The following is a 21231-nucleotide window of genomic DNA, read 5'->3' on the forward strand; positions in this document are numbered from 1 at the left end:
TAAAGTGATTGGTCACTATATATCCAATCACTATGGTTTAATATTCTTGAAATAGGTTGTTTGCACTTTTAATATAAAGGGGGAAATGAAAGAGTCGGGGAAAAAGAAGAGACAGGAGACATCTTTGCTCAAATTAATATTATATACCTCGGTAAAATAATCAACGTGATATATATAGCTAATTTCTTGGCATGTTTTGTCTACCTGTTACATATATATAGCAGGTGGAAAATACTAGCTAAATGCTACCCGAATCCTATAATTTCAAATACGACTTCATTAGAGTAAAAGTGTTTCAAATTTATGTCCTGAAAAGTAGTATTACTAAAACATAATTCAGTTCATTTACATGTCTTAAACTAAAAATTAAACATCAAACTTCAATGAAAAACCTACAATCTAAGCTGTGGAAGCATCTTGTGAGAGGACTTATCCATGCTACCTTAGGAAGTTGAGGGAATAATACTGTTTTCTAGACGGTTTGTAGTACCAGTATTTCGTATCGTTCCAGCTTAGAGAAATAATGTTGGTTTACCAAGGCCAGACCTTAGATGTCAATCTTTCAGGCTCACGGAATTTCCCTTCTTCAGTAGGGGAGAGATGCTTCCTTGTTTCAGGGTGGGATGTGACCTCTTGTATTATATCATCATTATGCAGGCGACCCACATTGCGAACAAATGAATTTAAGCGATAAAGTTGACAGTCGCGGAGTAATGTGTATGATGAACAAAACTGCACCCCAGTTGCAAAATCTAACAAATGCAGAGAATGGAAATATCAAGTGAAGAACCTGTAGCAGGCCCACTGCATTTTTTCAGTAAAGTAGATGATTAAACAAGGGAACATCTATTATATTTATATGAGTACACGTACAGTGATTCTGAGTGCACCATAAAAACAAGCATGTCATCTCTAGCTAGCACTCAGCAATACAATAGCAAAAACAATGTGTATCATACGCCTATCACGGCTATTCATTCTGTCATTCGTTGTTCCATCTGACCTTCGCCTTCGATTCCCATCACGACTCAGTCTGACTGCTGTTGCCAAACAGACTAACAGTTTTGCCGTTCCACCTGTGATAAGAAGAAAGCTCAGAAATCTAAACTGGAGCTGCACCAATACGTGAGCAAAAGAGAGAAAGGGGTTACCCACCTGTACAAGCGCAGAGAATGTTGTTACAACGTCGATGAGTTATACAGTCTCTGTCTCTGTTTTATCAGCTTTTGATGAGAATGTGTCGACGATTTCACCTGCTCTTTCCATACAAACCAACATACAGAAAAGTAGGCGGTTTCAATCCTGCAAAATCGTATCGATGGGTGCTAAGAGCATCTCCAGCCGCGCCCCCAACAGGTCCTCCTCAGGCGTTTTTGCCGCGTCGGTGCCGAAAAAACGGCCCAGTCGCGCCCCCAGGACGCCGAAAAACGCCGGCTCGGGCCTTTTTTCCGTCCGGCGGTCACAGGCCGAACACGGCGCACTGGGGGGCAGTTGGGGGCTCCGGCGCAAGGGAAAAGTGCGGCTGGCCCACGCCGTCAGGGGAAAACTCAAGGTTTTCTTCCCTGAGTCGCCTCCCACCCCCCGCGCCCTCGTCCGCCAGTAGCTTTATCCCGGCGCCGCCCGCCGCCTTTCACCACTAGATAGCCATTCCACGCCGGAAAAATAGCAGAGCTTTGCCGCAGCAGCCCCTCCAACAGCAGCTGGGCGTTTCCGGCCGTCGTTTCCGGCCGCGGAGGGGTAGTTTAGCGGCGGGGACACGCCCACCGGGCGCAAGGTGTTCGGCAATTTGCCTGCCTCGGCGATGGACTCGGATGACGAGGAAGCGCTTGCCGTGCTGCTGGAGGAGGAAGCCGAGGCCGACGTCCAGGAAGAAGAGCACCTCATGGTGCTCGCCGCCCTCGCCCAGCTGCTGGCGAGTAATGAAAAGCCGCGACGAGGTGACTCGGCGTCGGGGCGGGTGAAAGCAAAGAATCGGCATCGTCTCGAAGGCTACTGCATGCTCTACTCCGACTACTTCACCGATGCTCCACTTCACGGCGAGAAAACATTTCGGCGCCGTTATCGATGAGTCGAAAGCTCTTTCTCAGGATTGTGAATTCCATCCGGGAGTTCGACAACTACTTCAAGTGCAAGATGGATTGCACCGGCGCCCTTGATTCACCTCCATCCAGAAGTGCACGACAACGATGAGGATGCTTGCATACGGAGCTCCCGGTGATTCACTCGACGACTATGGGTGCATGGCCGAGTCCACCAACATAGAGTGTTTCTACAAGTTCTGTCGGGCAGTGGTGGCAGTGTTTGGACCGCAATACTTGAGAACACCCAATGCAGAAGACACTGCTCGGATCCTAGCACAGAATGCAGCAAGAGGATTTCCTGGGATGCTTGGAAGCATCGACTGCATGCATTGGAAATGGAAGAATTTCCCATTTGCTTGGCAGGGGATGTACAAAGGCGCCAAAGGCGGTTGCAGTGTTGTACTTGAGACGGTGGCCACACATGACCTCTGGATTTGGCACTCCTTCTTTGGTATGCCAGGAACTCACAATGACATCAACGTGCTGCAGTGCTCTCATGTCTTTGCCAAGCTTGTTGAAGGTCATTCTCCTCCGGTGAACTTCGAGATCAATGGGCGGCACTACAACAAGGGGTACTATCTAGCTGATGGCATCTATCCGAGATGGTCGACATTTGTGAAGACGATCTCAAACCCTGTGCCAGGAGGTAAGAACGTCTGGTTTGCAAAGGTTCAGGAGGCTTGCAGGAAGGATGTCGAGCGGGCTCCAATCTCGATTTGCTGTTGTCCGGTACCCCGCTCAGACCTGGTCGAAAGATCAAATGTGGGAGATTATGACTTGATGTGTCATCTTGCACAACATGATCATCGAGAGCGAGCAAGAAGACCCAGTGTTTGACACTGAACCATACTACAGGTAGGGTCCTCTTGTCGAAGTTGATCACCAGCTACCAGCAACCTGGACTGCCTATCTCAGTATGTGTCAGGAGATCTGAGACCCATAGGTGCATCATCAACTGCAGCAAGATCTGATAGAGCATCTATGGAGGCTCAAGGGCGACGCCGTGCGCGGCGTGTGATGAAATATGAGTTTTTATTTGTTGAACTATATAATTTATATTGAACTATTTGTTGTTGTATTTATTTTGTTGAAGTATTTGATATTTCTGTGATGAAATATGTGATAAAAAATTTTATGTGCATAATTGAACGCCGAACAACGGCGAACCATGCCAAATATGGGCCTATTGTCGCCCATATGGGCCCTTTATTCGCTGAAATGGGGATGAAAAATGGGCCAATTTCGACGCCTGGGGGCGAGCTGAGGAAGACGACTGGGCGCGAAACCGCCCCCAGCGCCGATTGCATCGCCGGCTCGCCCCCAGGGGGCGATTTTTATGCGTCCTGGAGGGCCGAACGGCTGGAGATGCTCTAAGTAAGTTCGTATACGCAGAACAGCTAGCACTTAGTAGTTCAGTCCTGCAATCAACCTGCTTTTCAGAGGCAGTGTCCCATTCCATCTTCCCATGTTGAAACCCGTAGTGCATCGAGCTTCGCATGTTGCTCAGTATCAATGTTAGCTTCCCATGTCTGAGGAGACAAGATAAAGTTCAGGGGTCAGGACACAACTCAAAATTAGCCAGAACAAACTTTTTGTTGCTTAACAAAGCTCAGTAGATTAGAAGGTTAGCGGCATGACGAGGACAGATCAGATTACTTGCCACACGCATGCACGCTACGGTTTTTCAGAGCATAACCAGTCAAGTTCAATCGGTACTTCTACTTTTCAGAGAATGCTGAGACCATCTTTTCCACATCACCACTTGCAGATGCTACTGCTAGCAGAAATTTAACTTTCCTCTCCATGCTCTGCTATTACCGGCTTCACTCTTCAACCACATCCTACCCTCTCCAGTAATGAATAAAACTTCATCGCAATGCAGCCGCAGTTCAAGTAATTACTTCCTATTAAACCTTCAATCTTAAATCGTACTCCCTCTGTAACTTAATATAAGACATTTTTTGACACTGTCATGGACTCTAAAAACGTCCTATAAAAAGTTACAGAGGGAGTAGTACATTTCTGCAGGCTTACATGTGGAAGTTAGCAAATATGACTGGATTTTTAGAAGTACGTGGGCTTGTTTGTGCCTCCTCCACTGTGGTTGTTGCCACTGGATCAGACCTGCACTCTGCTCTACCCAAAAAAAAGCAATAGAAGAAAAAATAGAATAAGCCACCAAGGAACAGAGTGGATTCCAAAACCGTGCAGTATAATCATAATCCATGGCGGAATACATACTTGAGCAAATTACTGAACTGGCAAGGGGGCAGTAGAAGAGCAAATTACTTACAGATGAACTGGAGTTCACGGAGGTGCATCTCGATGCCCGCTGGCAATGCCACACTGTCAACATTCAGTATATGGCTGCCATGTTGCAGTTGCTACAGAAAACTCTGACTCTGAATCCTATCAAACTATCCCATTGCACTGCCAAGAGGATCTCCTCCACAAGAGTAATGCAGTCTTTCAGATAAAAGAAAAAGAATGATTGGGACTTCAGCTTCACATACACGGACTGTTCTAATCGCCTGAAATACACTTATACACCACCGTCAGGCTTAACTCACAACAGGAAAACAACTGTTGAATCATAACCAATAATGATGACAAAAGCATTACACGTTTCTCCTTATAACCTCTGGGGCAGAAAATTACTTACAGGTGAACTGGATCTAGACGCCTGCTGCTGCATCACCATAATTGCTGCTGACTCTGGAGCAGAAAATTACTTGCAGGTGACCTATATTGGTAGTTGCTGCAGAAGCCTATGACTCTGAATCCTGTCAAACTACCCCATGGTATTGGCAAGAGGAACTCCGCCGCGAGAGTGATATAGTCTATCAGATAGAAGGAACATGATGATACAGTGCAGTGTGTACAAGAGTGATACAATCTTTCAGATAAAACTTGTGACTCCAGCTTCACATACACAGAGTTCTAATCGCCTCATATGCACGACCATCAGGCTTAACTCACACCAGGAAAACCACAACCAATCATCTTGATTGCAAAAGCATTACAATTTGCAAGTTTCCTTTTGCTCTCCACGTTGCAGCCATCAATTGCAGTCTTTCCACCTTACTCTTCTCCTGCTTGCTGAGAAGTTGATCACCGCTCTGCATAAGACAAAAGAATTGTTCCCCTGTTACCCTTCTGAATGAATAGCCCAGAAGTGGCAGAGTTTTGTGGCAAACTCGGCTCAGCAACAATGCAATTGATTTTTGGCAGTCCATGTGCACAAAAATGAAAGGATCAAACTTAGAATAACTAGCTATAAACACGTACAGAAAGATTTAATGATTTATCCTTATGACAGTCTAAATGGGTTCAAAAAGAGAACTCATAAAAGCCAATATATAGAGTATGCAAATGACATACACACCAAACACAAGTGAAATATCTATGCACCTATAAATTACGAGATAATAACAAATATTGCAGAATCATGCGCAAATGGAACCATAGGGAACTAAGAGAAATGGAGGAATTTCCGTACCACCATTCACTATAACTGCTGAGATGGGATGTGAGAAATCTTGAGGGCGTCCTCTCCTTGGAGCTTCTCTACAAGATTTGGGCATCCCCAAATCTAGAGTTCCTTCAAGGCAGTAAGGTTCTGTATGCTTTCAGGCATAGATGTCAGGTCGGGGCAAAGATGTCAGTAACTAAGAGGAGCGAATATTTACTTTTGGGAGTTTCATACCTCAAGTTCTTCTTGTTCATAGATGTAATGTGACTTTCGGGATCTGGGAAATAAGGCCAGCATCTTCCCCTTGGCACCTCTCGACCAGAATTGGACAGCCCCAAATGTAGAGTTCCTTCAAGACGGTAAGGTTTTGTACGCTTTGAGGTAAAGATGTCAGGTTGGGGCAATGATGGATGGAAAGTTTTTGCAGGGTAATGAGCTGGCCAAGGCATTCTGGCAACACAGCTAGTCCTTGGCACTCCTTTATATAAAGCTTTGTTAAAGAAGAAAGGCCCTTCATGCTTTCTGGCAAAGATGTCAGGTTGGGACAATTGATGATTTCAAAAATTTGTAGGGAAGTGAGAAGCCTTATCCATTCCGGCAATATTTCCCAGCCTTTGCACCCCTGCAGGCTTAGCTCTTTCAGAGCAGTAAGGTTCTTCATGCTTTCAGGAAGAGATGTTAGCTTGGGACAATCCTTGATGAGAACGCGTTGCAGGGAAATGAGGCACCCCAACCATTTCGGTAGTGACTCCAATTCCTTCAATGACACCAAAACTAGCCTTTTTAGAGAGGTGAAGCATCTAATGACCTCCGGCAATGCCCTCAAGCCGTTGCAGGATTCAACTTGTAGTGACTCAATGGTGGGGAAATGATGAAGTCTATCCCAATTGTCTGGAGAAAAATTGCAGTTATTTATTACCATATCAAAAGGAAGCGCAGAAGATGAAAGCTTCCCAAATCCTCCTTCTGGAATAATCTCATCAATGTTTTCCAAGAACCAAATCATACTTCTTGGTGGATATGGTAGAAACTTCAATTTTGGGCAGTTCTGAACATTCAAATTGTGCAAATTTGGAATTAAGAACTCTTCATTTTCATCACCTGACCTTGTTGTCCACAATTCAGCCAAGTTCTCCATCGACTTCAATGTTATCGATCTTAATTTTATACACTTTCTGCCCTGTCCAAAGAATTCCTTGCCTATTTTCTTGACGTTGGGAATGTTTTTCACACATATGCCTCTTAAATTTGGCAGCTGCCCAAATGGAGGAAGAGTATCACATCTTCCTAAATCAAAAAGGCGGAGGTAGGTGAGAGAAGGGAGGTAGGAAGAGATGTCTGACATCCATTTAGGGAAATCCGTGCTCATATACCCCTTTAGATGGAAATAATCTAGAGTTCGGGGAGGTACCAGCTTCTCCAACACTGATTTATCCTTGCCTCCATGGGATCCCCAGCAAAGTCTTAGTTTTCTCAGATCTGACTTGTCACGCAACTTTGCTCTCTCCGCGTCTTCTGGATGCTTGACATTCTGAAGCTTTTGAACACGCAACTCATAGCAAGTCAAATCTGCAAGTTCCACTATACTGCTGCATCCTTTATTTTCTATCTGTTGCACAATATGATTTATTTTTCCTGAAATAATAAGATGCTCTTTAATTTTCTGAACACTATCCATCATGGTAGAACTTCCTGCCACGGCCTCAAATCGAGTGAGACTTGTCATGTCAGCAATGCTATCCGGCAATTTATGGAGAGACATGGTACAAGAGATGTCCAATGATTGAAGCTTAAGGCCACCAAACAAGGATGGGAGCTTATCAAGCCTCATACAATAAGACAAATTGAGACACCTCAGCTTAGACAACTTGCAGAATGATTCAGGCAGTACTTGCAGCTTACAACAACTTGTTAGGTTCAAAGAATCAAGCTCAAAAAGGTTACCAAAACATTCGGGAAGCTCCATGAGCTCATGGCAATCCGAAAGGTCTAAGGATTTCAAATGAACAAGCTGGCAAAATGATTTTGGCAGCACTGAAACCTTGTAGCACTCAGAAAGGCTCAAGAACCCAAGCCTTTGAAGATTGCCAAAATCTTTTGGCAGGTTTTGTAGCTCATGGCAATTTGATAGGTTCATATGCTCTAAAGACTGAAGTTTAAGATTATCAGGTAGTTTGGTTATCTTGGAACAACCTGACAAGTTTAGGAATATGAGTTTCAAAAGGGCACCAAATTTATCAGGCAGTTTTTTAATGGCATGACACTCGGACATGTCTAGGTGTTGTAAACAAGTCAGCTCGTATATGGACTCAGGCAACTCTTGGAGCATGGAACACCCCAATAAGTTGAGGAAAGAGAGCTTTGAGAGCTTCCCGAGTGAGTCAGGGAGCTCAGTAAGGCTGACATTACAAGATAGGTCCAAATAGGAAAGCTTGTCGAGGCAACAGATATTGTCAGCCAGTGTTTCAAGTGAGCATTTGGATAGAATTAAAGTTTGCATGTATCTTAGTGTGTGGAAAGACTTTGGAAGAGATTTAATTGGCAAGGCTGTGGCATCAAGGTACCTAAGTAGCTTTGATTTATGAATGGACGATGGCAGTACCAGGTTGCTTGAAGTGGATTGCCCCTGAACTGAACTTCCATTAACGTCTAAGTTTCCTGAAGTGTATTGCCTTCCAACTGAATGTTCACTTAAGTCCAACACACGTATATACTTGGATCGAGAAAATGCCATTTGGGGAAGCTGCAGTTTGCCTGAATAACTAAAATGGAGGGATCTTGATGTGGTTGGCAGATCTTTGAAAATTTTGGTTTGATTCTGGTAGTTGATCAATCGTGCATGCCGGCAATAACTAGCTCTATTCGAGCCCCTTGGTTTGGTAGCATTGGCATCCAAAACAAGGAATTCTGTGGAAGTAATTACTGTTGCAAGATCATGCACCAAATCATGCATGGTGAGCTTCTGAGAAGTTTTGGCATGCACTGGACCTGGACCAACCTGCAAAAGTAGATATAATATACCTAATATGTTCAAAGAAGTCTACATTTTAGCTTACAATACTATTTTGATGGTAGAGCTGAGGAAAAATAAGGCACAACAGACATCTCTGCTCCAGTTAATACAATATACCTCGGTAAAAGGATCAACATTATATACATAACTAATTTCTTGGTATGTTCTGTCTACCTGTTACATAAACATAACAGGTGGAAACTACTAGCTGAATTATCCCCAAATCTTGTAGATTCAAATACGACTTCAATAAAGTAAAAGTATTTCCAATTTATATGCTGAAAAGTAGTATCACTAAAACATAATTCAATTCATTTGCATGTACTAATTACACATATTAAACATTAAACGTCAGTGAAAAACCTACAATATCTATCCAAAGCAGGTTCAGTTCAGCACTCACCGAGGATGACCTTGAAATATGAAGAAATGACATCCCAAGAAGATAGTTGATACACCTTTCACCATCATCATGTGACTGAATGTATCCGAGAGCGGTCCATTGCTGGATTAGATGGCGTTGGTCCATCACAAAACCCTTGGGGAAGACTGCCAAATATGTGAAACACATTTTAAACTCAAGCTTCATGTAGCTATAACTAAGCATTAGACACTCTAATGTCTTGTTTTGCTGTTCTTCTCTCAAACCCAAGCCAACTTTGGTGTCTCTTATATTTTCCCATGCCTCAATAGTCCTTCGCTCAAACATTACTTGCGCAAGAGCATTTGCCACGAGCGGTAATCCCACACACTTTGCTGCAATTTCTCTTCCAATAACTTGCAAGTCACTTTGGTCATCATCAGGTCCAAGTGCCCTTCGCTTCATTACTTCCCAGCAGTCACCAGGTGATAAAACATCCAAACTGATTTGGTCAGACTCAGCCACAGGGCAGATTTTATGTTCCTTTGCAAGAAAACCAGTACTTAGTGCTTTTACTACCCTTTGGCTTCGCGTAGTTACTATAATCCTGCTACCCTTGCAGCCATATTGCAACATCCGCTTCAACTCTTCCAGGTTATCTCCATCTTCTTCCCAGAGATCATCTAGAACAATCAAGTATCTTGTGGTAGAAAGTACCTTTTCCAGATTATCATGAATAAGCTGCAGATCACATTTGTCAAGGTTGATAGTGCTACTTAACCTTCTGATGATTCTACTCCCAATTGTTCGCAAATCAAACTGCTCAGACACGTGAACCCATATTTGGGCATCAAAGACAGTGACCCTCTTATCTGCCAAAACTGCTTCAGCCAATGTTGACTTTCCTGCACCACCAAGCCCAAGAATTGGAATGATAGAAATATCTGAATTAGCTTCACTTGTCAATAATAGGCTGATTATTTTCTCCTTCTCAATATCCCTCCCCACCATTCCAGTTTTCATGCCTTCCGTACTGCAAGCTGCAAAAGTTTCATTGTTTCTGCTCCCTTCGGCCGTTGCCTGATGACGCACGAGATTAAGTGCCTTGCCCTCCATTTCGATTTTGTCTATTTTCTCCCTCACGGTTTTCATACCGTGGGCTATGGTTGACCGTTGGAGGAGTTGATTGTTTCCAGAAAAGAACAACTTGACCTGTAAAACGAATTGGCCAACGTCATGTACCATGTTTCCTTCATATTACTATCAAGTTTCATGAAAAAATGGATCGTTGCATTATCTGTGCGACTACAAAGAAGTTCAAATGGAAATGTGTAGACGGACAAGTTGGCCATACAATAATCGTTGTATTGATGGGGTGCCGATGCATGTATATATAAGTACAGGGTAGGCCTCAACCTCAACTATACACAACTAGGAGGCGGGTCACAATACAAAATACGTGCAACACAAATATATACTCAACACCGCCTCCCCCCCCCCCCCCCCCCCCCCCCGGCAGTCAAGCGTCACCGGAGACACAGAGACTGGACCGAAACTCCTCGAAGACGGGAGTAGGCAATCCCTTAGTCATCACATCAGTAAACTGTTGCGACATCGGAACATGGAGAACCCGAACACGGCCAAGGGCAACCTGCTCTCGCACGAAGTGAATATAAAGCTCAATATGCTTCGTACGTCGATGGTGCACCGGGTTGGCGAAGAGGTAGACCGTGCTGGCATTGTGAATGTCACAAAGCAACTCCTGGAGCAGCTGACGGATCCAAGAGCACTCGACCACGGCGTTAGCCACGACCCGATACTCTGCCTCGGCACTGGAGCGGGAGACCGTGGGCTGCCGCTTCGATGACCAATAGATCAACGAGGGCCCAAGGTAGATGCAATAGCCGGACGTGGAGCGCCGGGTGTCGGGGAAGCCTGCCCAGTCGGCATTGAAGGAAATATGCCGTAGAGGCAATAATAAAGTTGATGTTTATATTTCCTTATATCATGATAAATGTTTATTATTCATGATAGAATTGTATTAACTGGAAACTTAGTACATGTGTGAATATATAGACAAACAGAGTGTCCCTACTATGTCTCTACTTGACTAGCTCGTTAATTAAAGATGGTTAAGTTTCCTAACCATAGACATGTGTTGTCATTTGATGAACGGGATCACATCATTAGAGAATGATGTGATGGACAAGACCCATCCGTTAGCTTAGCATATATGATCGTTTAGTTTTATTGATATTGCTTTCTTCATAACTTATACATGTTCCTCTGACTATGAGATTATGCAACTCCCGAATACCGGAGGAACACCTTGTGTGCTATCAAACGTCAGAACATAACTGGGTGATATAAAGATGCTCTACAGGTGTCTCCGATGGTGTTTGTTGAGTTGGCATAGATCGAGATTAGGATTTGTCACTCCGTGTTTCGGAGAGGTATCTCTGGGCCCTCTAGGTAATGCTCATCACTACAAGTCTTGCAAGCAATGTGACTAATGAGTTAGTTACGGGATGATGCATTACGGAACGAGTAAAGAGACTTGCCGGTAATGAGATTGAACTAGGTATGATGATACCGACGATCGAATCTCGGGCAAGTAATATACCGATGACAAAGGGAACAACTTATGTTGTTTTGTGGTTTGACTGATAAAGATCTTCGTAGAATATGTAGGAGCCAATATGAGCATCCAGGTTTCTCTATTGGTTATTGACCGGAGATGTGTCTCGGTCATGTCTACATAGTTCTCGAACCCGTAGGGTCCGCACGCTTAACGTTCGATGACGATTTGTATTTTGAGTTATGTGTTTTGATGAACCGAAGTTTGTTCGGAGTCCCGGATGATATCACGGACATGACGAGGAGTCTCGAAATGGTCGAGACATAAAAGATTGATATATTGGAAAGTTATGTTTGGACACTGGAATGGTTTCGGAAAGGTTCGGGCATTTTCCGGAGTACCGAGGGTTACCGGAACCCCCCCCCCCCCCCAGGGAGTTAATGGGCCTTCATGGGCCCTAGTGGAGAGAGGAGGCGGTAGCCAGGTGGTGGCGCCCCCCTTTCCTTCTCTTCTCCTCCTCCTTCCATCCTTCTCCTAGTGGGAATAGGAAAGGGGGGAGTCAAATCCTACTTGGACTGGGAGTCCAAGTAGGACTCCCCCAATGGTGCGCCCCCTTGGGCCGGCCACCTCTCCCCCCTTTATATACATGGGAGCGGGGCATCACAAAGGCACACCAAGTCTTCTCTTAGCCGTGTGCGGTGCCCCCCTCCACAGTTACACACCTCGGTCATATCGTCGTAGTGCTTAGGCGAAGCCCTGCGCCGGTAACTTCATCATCACCATCGCCACGCCATCTTGCTTACGGAACTCTCCCTCGTCCTCAACTAGATCAAGAGATCGAGGGACGTCATCGAGCTGAACGTGTGCTGAACGCGGAGGTGCCTTACGTTCGGTGCTTGGATCGGTTGGATCACGAAGACATTCAACTACATCAACCGCCTTACTAAACGCTTCCGCTTTCGGTCTACAAGGGTACGTAGACACACTCTCCCCTCTCGTTGCTATGCATCTCCTAGATAGATCTTGCGTGATCGTAGGAATTTTTTTGAAATACTGCGTTCCCCAACAGGCATCCGAGTAGGAAACGAGGTCGGTGGGTCCCAAAGACATGCTGTTGCGTATGTAACAGAGAATACGCTTCATCAGGGTCCAATGAGAGTCACGCGAGGCATGCATGTGGGGGCACACCTGCTGGACAACGTACTACAGGTTGGGTCGAGTGAGCGCTGCATCGGATGCGAGAGACCCCTCCAGAGCAGAGACCTTCGCCTTCATGTCGACGGGGGTGGGCGCCGGCTTGCAATTAAGCATGCCGGAATGCTCCAAAATCTCGTGGGCGTACTTCTGCTGATGCAGAAAGAAACCGTAAGCCCGTTGGACCACCTCAATGCTGAGGAGGTAGTGCAGAGGCCCCAAGTCCTTGAGGGCGAACTCATCACGAAGACGAGCTGTCAGCCGCTGAAGGAGCTCGGGGGCGGAAGCCGTGAGGATGATGTCGTCGAGGTAGAACAGCAGATATGCAGTGTCAGCTCCGTGATGATACACAAAGAGTGAGGCATCGGAGCGAGTAGACCGAAAGCCCAGAGACTGCAGGAAGGTTGCGATACACTGGTACCAGGCTCGAGGCGCCTGCTTAAACCCGTTGAGCGAATGGGAGAGCAAGCACACGAAGTCCAGATGCTCGGCATCGATGAAGCCAGTGGGCTGCTCCCATAACACCTGCTCGGCAAGATGACCGTGCTAGAAGGCGTTGGAGACATCGAACTAAAGTACAGGCCAGGCTCACGAGACCGCCAACTGGAGCATGGAGCGGATCGTTCCCGGTTTAACAACCGTGGCGAAGGTGTCGGTGAAGTCCACGCCTGCGCGCTGCCAAAATCCATGAACCACCCACCAAGCCTTGTAGCACTCGAGAGAACCATCCGGGCAGGTCTTGCGGCGAACACCCACTTTCCAGTGATGATGTTGGCAGGAGGGGGTCGCGGAACAAGCTGCCACGTGCGGTTGTGTTGTAGGGCGTCGAACTCCTCCTGCATGGCGGTGAACCTGTGGGGATCCCGAAGGGCGGCGCGAGCGGAGGAGGGAATGGGTGATGGCGTCGACGTCGAGGCGGCGCACACATACTCGTCGGAAGAGTAGCGTGTGCTCGGCTGAAGCACACCGGCCCGAGCGCGGGTCGTCACGCCGAGAGACGGGGCCGCGGCGGCATGGGCCGCCGCGGCACCAGAGGCGGCATCCGAGACGGCGGCAGCGGTGGCGACGGGCGAGGGGGAAGTCGAGCCCATTGCCGGGATGGCAGGCGGGGTGCCCGCCGGCTCAACCTCGTAGGAGGGAGACGGGGACCCGGGGGCCCGGTCAGACTCTACCTCGAGGGAGGGAGTTGAAAAACCGAGCGGCGGTGGCAGAAGGCGCCTTGCGGTAGGGGTCTCCGGGGGGCGCCACCGCGCATCGCTCCAAGCAGGGGGCACGGGGGTCGACGATGAAGGAGCCGACGCCGGAGAAATCTGAAAAACGGGAACACCGTCTCGACAAAATACACGATGAGTGACAGGATCATAGCACCGGCAATCTTTGGTGCGAGTTTGTGTGGCGTGGTGGACGCGATGCTGATACGTCTCCAACGTATCTATAATTTTTGATTGTTCCATGCTATTATATTATCTGTTTTGAATGTTTTATATGCATTAATATGTTATTTTATATTAGTTTTGGGACTAACCTTGATACGTCTCCAAACGGAATAAAACCTTCGCGATGATTTTTCTTGGACCAGAAGACACCGAGTAGACTTGGAGTTCAAGTCAGTGGAGCCACGAGCCGGCCACGAGGGTGGAGGGCACGCCCAGGGGGTAGGGCGCACCACCCTGTCTCGTGGGCCCCCCATGACTCCCCTGAACTAATTCTTTCGCCTATATATTCACATATATTCCCAAACCAGCAAAAGTATCCACAAAAACACTTTTCCACCGCCGCAACCTTCTGCACCCGTGATATCCCATCTAGGAGCCTTTTCTGGCATCCTGCCGGAGGGGGATTCGATCACGAAAGGCTTCTACATCAACTCTATTGCCCTTCCGATGAAGCGTGAGTAGTTTACCAGAGACCTACGGGTCCATAGCTAGTAGCTAGATGACTTCTTCTCTCTCTTTGATTCTCAATACCATGTTCTCCTCGATGTTTTTGGAGACCTATCCGATGTAATCTTCTTTTGCGGTCTGTTTGTCGAGATCCAATGAATTGTGGATATATGATCAGCTTATCTATGAATATTATTTGAATCTTCTCTGAATTCTTTTATCCATGATTTGATATCTTTGTAATTCTCTTCGAACTATCGGTTTGGTTTGGCCAACTAGATTGGTTTTTCTTGAAATGGGAGAAGTGCTTAGCTTTGAGTTTAATCTTGTGATGTCCTTTCCTAGTGACAGTAGGGGCAGCAAGGCACGTATTGTATTGTTACCATCGAAGATAAAAAGATGGGGGTTTCATCATATTGCTTGAGTTAATTCCTCTACATCATGTCATCTTACTTAATCTATTCCTCTACATCATGTCATCATGTCGGTCGATGTGTGGAGTAATAGTAGTAGATGCAGAATCATTTTGGTCTACTTGACATGGACGTGATGTCTATATTTCATAATCATTGCCATAGATATCATCATAACTTTGCGCTTTTCTATCAATTGCTCTACAGTAATTTGTTCACCCACCGTATTATTTGCTATCTTGAGAGAAGCCTCTAGTGAAACCTATGGCCCCCGAGTCTATTTTCCATCATATAAGTTTCCGATCTACTATTTTGCAATCTTTTACTTTCCGATCTATAAACCAAAAATACCAAAAATATTTACTTTACCTTTTGTTCAGTTTCATCTATCTCTATCAGATCTCACTTTTGCAAGTAACAGTGAAGGGATTGACAGGTATTGGTGATTTGTGTGTTGTCTCCTACTGGATTGATACATTGGTTCTCTAACTGAGGGAAATACTTATCTCTACTTTGCAGCATCACCCTTTCCTCTTCAAGGGAAAAACCAACGCAAGCTCAAGAGTAGCAGTGGCGAGAGCATCGGGCCAAAACCGAGTGGGCGCGTTAGAGTGAAAGAGTAACATGCGAACACAGTCATTAAGAGTGTGGAGGATACGCTCGGCACGACCGTTCTACTAGGATGTGTATGGACAAATCAGACGGAAGATGGTGTCGTGAGAGGCGAGAAGTGTGCGGAGAGCGACGTTGTCAAAATCTTTTCCGTTATCAGTCTGGAGTGCAAGTATGGGCGACCGAACTGGGTGGTGACATAGGAGTAAAAGGCAGTGAGTGTGGCTAAAGCATCGGATTTACGATAAAGAGGAAAAGTCCACACATAATGAGAATAATGATCTAAAATCACCAAGTAGTATAAATAGCCCGTGTTACTCGCAACAGGAGACATCCAAACATCACTATGAAGTAATTAAAACGGAAAAGTGAAAACTATAGTGGACGCACTAATGGGAAGACGAACGTGCTTGCCTAAACGACAAGCCTCACAAGTATGTTGGTTGAGCTTATTACATAAGAAAGAAAAACTCCTAAGAATCTGACGCAAAACAGCGGGGTTGGGGGTGGCCCAAGAGAGCATGCCAAAGATCGATGCTGGAGGCAAGGGTGACAGGTGTGGTAGTGGAAGCGTCGGCGTGCACGGGATAGAGCTCAGTGGGGTTGTCACATCGGTGGAGTACCATCCTGGTACGGGCGTGCTTCATAGAAAAACCAACACTGTAAAATGCAACAGTAAGTGGATTCTCACGATTAAGACGATGAACGGAAACAAAGCTAGTGACTAAGTCAGGTGAAACAATGACATTAGATATAGTGATGGGTGTGGAACTAGAAGGAAAACTAATAGTACCGACATGAGTGATAGGTAAAGAAGAACAATTGCCAACGGTGATACGAGTGGGTGTGTTAACTGGAGTAGAAGAGGATAGGTTACCGGGATGAGCTGTCATGTGCGCAGTAGCACCTGAATCCATGTACTAGTCGCCACCATCGCCATAGTTACTCGGCGATGGCGCAGAGTGCAGGGCGGCCAGGAGGGCGGGGTCCCACGGTGCAGGTACCGGCGGCGGCGGCTGGCCTCCGTAGGGCAGTGCCTGGGCGGGCGCGCCATAGCCACTGAGGGGTGGCGGCGCGAGGGGAGTACCGTAGGGCTGGTAAGGGGCGCCGAAGAACGCCTGGTGGCCCGCGGGACGAGGACCAAGAAGACCCGGTGCAGGGGCTCGTGGGACGGGCATGTGATAGGCGTGGACGACCACCGCCCACGGTTTCTTCTCGGCGGCCCACGGCGGAGGGGGGCTGCTGGTAGCGCCCCCCCCCTCCGTGCCCTGTGCCTACTGCTGCTGGCGGCGGCCCCCGCCACCTTGCGGCTGCTGGGGAGGCGCGGTGGGCGTGGGCGCAGGTGGTGCGGGTGGACAAGACACGGCCGGTGGAGCAGGGCCCCCGCAGGTGGTGCCGGCGGCAAGGGCGGTGTGCTGGACCCGCTGCTTCAGCTTCGTCATCCGGCGCTCCTCAAGCATGAGGTACGCGACGATGCGCTCGAAAGTGGGCTGCGGCAACACGGTGAGGTTGGACGCCACATTGCCGAAGTCCTCGTTGAGATTGGTGGTGAGGGTGCTCAGGATGAGGTCATCGGAGACCTTGGTGCTGATGTCACGAAGCTCGTCGGCGAGCATCTTGAGCTTCATGCAGTACTCATCTATGGTGGAGTTGTCCTGGTGATAGCCGAAGAACTCCTGCTGCGAGAAAACAAGGCGCTGGAGTTTGTTGTCGGTGAAGAGCGCTTGATCTTGGTCCACACGGCACAGGCTTCGTCGTCCTCAGCAAGTACCGTGTGGAAGATGTCCTTCGAGACGGTTTGGTAGTGGCCTCAATGGCGGACCACTCGCCGTCCACGGAACTGTCGATGTGCTTGGTGAGATAGTACTCGCGAAAGATGAGGTTGAAGTAGGTCTTCCACGCGTACTATGACGTGCTGGAGCTATCGAGGCGGATGGGGACCCGGGCCTCAATGTTGAGGTCACGGATGGCGGTGGCGGAGGGCTCGGGGCCAGCGAAGGGGTTCGACGAGCGGCTCGTGAAGGAGCCCGGGGAGGAGTCCATGGGTGCGGCGGCGGCGGTGAAGGGCGGCGACAAGTAGGGTTAGGGTTCTGGTGGTGGTGGAGGCAGCGGCGGCTGCGGGGGGAAGGTATGGCAGTGGCGGCACGGAGGAGAAGCGGCGCGGGCGGCGGCTGCGCGAGAGGAATGCGCGCGGTGGCGGCGATCGGCGCGGCAGGGGAGGCAGAAGCGGGCGGCACAAGGCGGCGGTGGCGCGACAGGAGAAGGGGAAGGGCGCGGCGGCGGGGTTGTGCGGCCGTGGTTGGGGGCGGCGGCAGCGGCTCACGCGAGGGGAGGCGCGGTGGTGGCGGCAAACCCTAGGGGAGGACCGAACAAGATGATACCATGTAAACGGACAAGTTGGCAATAGTAATCGTTGTATTGATGGGTGCCGGTACACGCATATATAAGTACAAAGTAGGTCTCAAACTCAACTATACACAACTAAAAGATGGGCCACAATACAAAATACATGCAACACAAATATATACTCAACAAAATGCCTAAAATAGAACTTTATATCTACATGAAAAAATGGATCCGCGTCGCCTCACGCGGCTGGAACTTCCATGAAAATGGATCATTCACGCGTGCCCTCCTCCGGCCTCACGCCGCTGGTACTGCTTCCCCACGTCCTATGCCGGCAAGTCCACCGCCGCCCTATCTTTCCGCTCGCTACGACGTGATACCGGCACGCTCACCACCACCCTCGGTTTCCTCCGTGGAGCCTGGCCGGCCTCGCATCGCCTCTCCGCCTCGGACGCCTCCATCTCGAGACCCGGTGAGGGAAGCCATCGCCTTGGTCGGCACCACCAATCTGCGCTAGTCTCGCGCCCCGGCCATCCGGTCGTGCATGACAAAGTTCGTTGTATGTTAGGACTTAGAAGATGGGCTGGCTAGACTGGGTTCGGGCCATAACGAACAGAGGCTGGACTAGATCCTCACAATTTCCATTGTTTATGGAACATTTTGTTTCCCTCATAAAAAAAGAAGTGAAAATTAATGTGATTGTGATCGCCGTACTGAAATCGGACAAGCCCCTCCCGCTTCCGTGCCCTTCCTCCCCCACCGCTGGTGGTTCCCTCTTCCCAGCCCTTCCTCCCACGGCAAGGATACATGCACATATAAGAAACTACAGTTGTGAAAGCCAAGATGTTGCTGCTGAGGACGGCCGCATCGTACCCTTTCACTCCTACGCATCAGGGCAACCATCGCTAGGGTTTCTGCTCCCTCCCGCCGTGCAACCGCCGGTCTGCCTCATCTCCTTTGGCCTTAGGGCCATAAAGATGCGATGGATCCCGGTGATTGCCTGTGGGAAGGCTTCGTTTTTAGATGTTTCTTCAAGTTTTGATAGGGTATGTGTTCTGTTCTAGAAGACGACACGGCGGTGGTTTTCTGAATATAAATAAGTTTCTCCACGCCTAGCCCCCGTCTCGATAGTGCTTCTAGTAGAAAGGCGTGTGGAGATTTGTCTCTGACGAATTTCATGGGATTTATTCGGCGTTTGTCTTCGGTGGATCTGCTTGGATCCGGTCTTCGTTCGTCTACGTTCATGTGCTTATAACGCTTCTCTTCATCGGCGGCAGTTGTTGTTCTTGTGCGCTGGTCCTCTGAGGCCTTTAGCATGACGACTTCCCGACTGTTTATTACAATAAGGTTTGCCTAGCTCTGGTGATGGAGGGGCAATGACGGCGGCACGGTTTCGACTCGCTGCAATGCTTATAGTCGTCATTAAGTGGTCTAAGAATCTAGATGTAATTTTTACTTTTGGTGTTCTTTATACTACTTTGATAGTTCATGAACAGATTGGAAGGTTTTTTGGAAAAAAACCAAGATATTAAATAAAAACACAATCATGTGGAAATTGTAGAATTATTAATTCGCAAACAAAAATTACAAACAGAACTTGAGAGTTAACCTTAAGAAACAAAAAGTACTTGTGACCGGTGTACCTTTGATTGGGTTTTTTCGATGAGCATAGTAGCGTCCAGGTTGTCCAGCATGTCCTCGATGTCGTAGGCAACAGACTTGTACTTGGCCAGCCACCGCCCAACTGCTTCTCCATCCCTTTCTCCTCTGCGCAGCCTATCATCCGCATCACGCATGAGGGCATCCAGATCTTCCATCTTCTCCCTCAGGCCCTCGACGTTGTCGCAGAATCCCCACAGCAGAGCGATCTCGTCTTTGACGAGCTCGCCCAGCTTGCTGGCGACTTGGTTCCCCACGGCTCTTGCTATCAGGCCCCCAACCACGGCCATGGTGTTCACACCAAACTGAACTCTTGCTCTCTTGCACGCAAGAATGCGTTGTGTTTGTGAGGCATAGGTAGAGTGCTGGCAGTACAAGTGACTATTATACAAGATCGAGTAGTCTCAGTTACATTTTCTCTTAGTGGAACAGGGAGCCCACGCCACGTCCCTTTCATGTCTTGTTTATTGATTGATAATGATAAAATGTGTTCCTCGTTGGATGTTTTCCATCCGAAATGCCACCTTGAGATTCCACGGGGGAGCAGCGTGCGTGCCAAAGTGCGGGTAGTGGTGAATGCCCATACTACTCTGCAGTTATTAAAAATTAAAAGATACTTGCGTATCTTGCTTTCCATTTTTCTTAGGGAAAAGCCATCATTTCTGCACTGCTTTTATAAAAAGCAAACATAGCCACGAGGGTCACCAGCGCATATGAGTGCAATGAAGGAACAGACAGCGAACCAAACCCAAAAAAGCACCACCCGCAGCGCCCGCATCAGCGCACCCACCAAAGCACACTCAGGATCTCATCGACACCTACTCTTCTAGAAGAAGAAGCTTTATCTTTTGGGATTAAGAATACGTCTCTCGGCTCAGGGCGTCTCGCGCCAGGCCGATCGGGATTTGATGCCTCCCGTCGGCGCCGCCGTAGATTGGCTTCGTCTTCTGTGATCTTAAGGCATGGAGGCATGGTGGATCTCGACTCTTGCTGGCGGGAGGGCTCCTGCTTCGTTTTTGAAGGTTTGCCTGTGTGCGTTTAGAGTTTGTGTTTTGCTGAGAAAGACGAGACGGCGGCGGCTTTCTGAAGTTGGAATAAGGTTCTTCCCGCCTAGTTCTTGTTCTGGTGGCGTGTCTAGCATCACCGGAGGGCGTCTGGAGATGTGTCTCTGGCGGATCTAACGGGATTCGGCGTTTGTCTTCGGTGGATCCACATGGATCTGGCCTTCGTTAGCCTGTGTTCATGTGTCTTTAGATTGGATCCTTCTTTCTACGCTTCTCTTCATCAGCGGCGATTGTTGTTCTGCTGCGGTTGTCCTTTTGGACCTTAGCACGACGACTTCCCGACTCTACTACAACAAGGTTTGCCCGGCTCTAGTGAAGGAGGGGCGATGATGGCGGCGTGCCTTCGGCTCACTCCAATGCTTGTAGTCGTCGCTAGGTGGTCTATGGACTTGGATGTAATTTTTACTTCTATTGTTCTTTGTTGCCATCTCTCCCTATCTTTCGAAAGACAATGTTCTTTCTATCTTGTAGAAGCTCCCTAATCACTATGTAATGCTATGTCCAAGCTGCTAAAGGGGTCGCATGTGACAAAATGTTTGACATATTTCCCGAGTC

General features: G+C 47.9%; 1 protein-coding gene and 1 pseudogene across 6 annotated transcripts; both read right to left on the bottom strand.

Annotated features, from left to right (window-relative positions):
- Positions 1-880: 880 nt before the first annotated feature.
- Positions 881-2167, bottom strand: LOC147981560 (uncharacterized; annotated as a pseudogene). Its single transcript, XR_015599381.1, has 3 exons — positions 2162-2167; positions 1156-2029; positions 881-1076 (listed from the first exon to the last, which is right to left on the bottom strand). The product of XR_015599381.1 is annotated as an uncharacterized LOC147981560 (transcript).
- Positions 2168-3969: 1802 nt separating this feature from the next.
- Positions 3970-19981, bottom strand: LOC125545972 (uncharacterized). Of its 5 annotated transcripts, none has more exons than XM_048710045.2 (7): positions 19597-19981; positions 8970-10139; positions 5788-8551; positions 5581-5700; positions 4744-5200; positions 4375-4612; positions 3970-4217 (listed from the first exon to the last, which is right to left on the bottom strand). In XM_048710045.2, exons 1-3 carry the CDS (start codon positions 19900-19902, stop codon positions 5804-5806), a joined length of 4224 nt encoding a protein of 1407 aa, XP_048566002.2. In that variant the 5' UTR covers positions 19903-19981; the 3' UTR covers positions 3970-4217; positions 4375-4612; positions 4744-5200; positions 5581-5700; positions 5788-5803. The 5 variants fall into 5 exon arrangements, with proteins under 5 accessions (XP_048566002.2, XP_048566004.2, XP_087370132.1 ...); XM_048710047.2 differs by having other exon boundaries at positions 4375-4622; XM_087514006.1 differs by having other exon boundaries at positions 3970-4212; positions 4375-5200.
- Positions 19982-21231: the final 1250 nt, after the last annotated feature.

This window comes from Triticum urartu, chromosome 3A, assembly GCF_056163025.1.
Source record: "Triticum urartu cultivar PI428250 chromosome 3A, HENAU_Tu73, whole genome shotgun sequence".
NCBI lineage: Eukaryota > Viridiplantae > Streptophyta > Magnoliopsida > Poales > Poaceae > Triticum > Triticum urartu.

Coding starts and splice junctions, on each gene's coding strand:
- LOC125545972 (XM_048710045.2), bottom strand. CDS start 19,902: ATGGCCGTGGTTGGGGGCCTGATAGCAAGAGCCGTGGGGAACCAAGTC. Junction 10,140..19,596: donor TCGAAAAAACCCAATCAAAG/GTACACCGGTCA, acceptor TTCGTTTTACAG/GTCAAGTTGTTCTTTTCTGG. Junction 8,552..8,969: donor ATATTTCAAGGTCATCCTCG/GTGAGTGCTGAA, acceptor CTACTTTTGCAG/GTTGGTCCAGGTCCAGTGCA.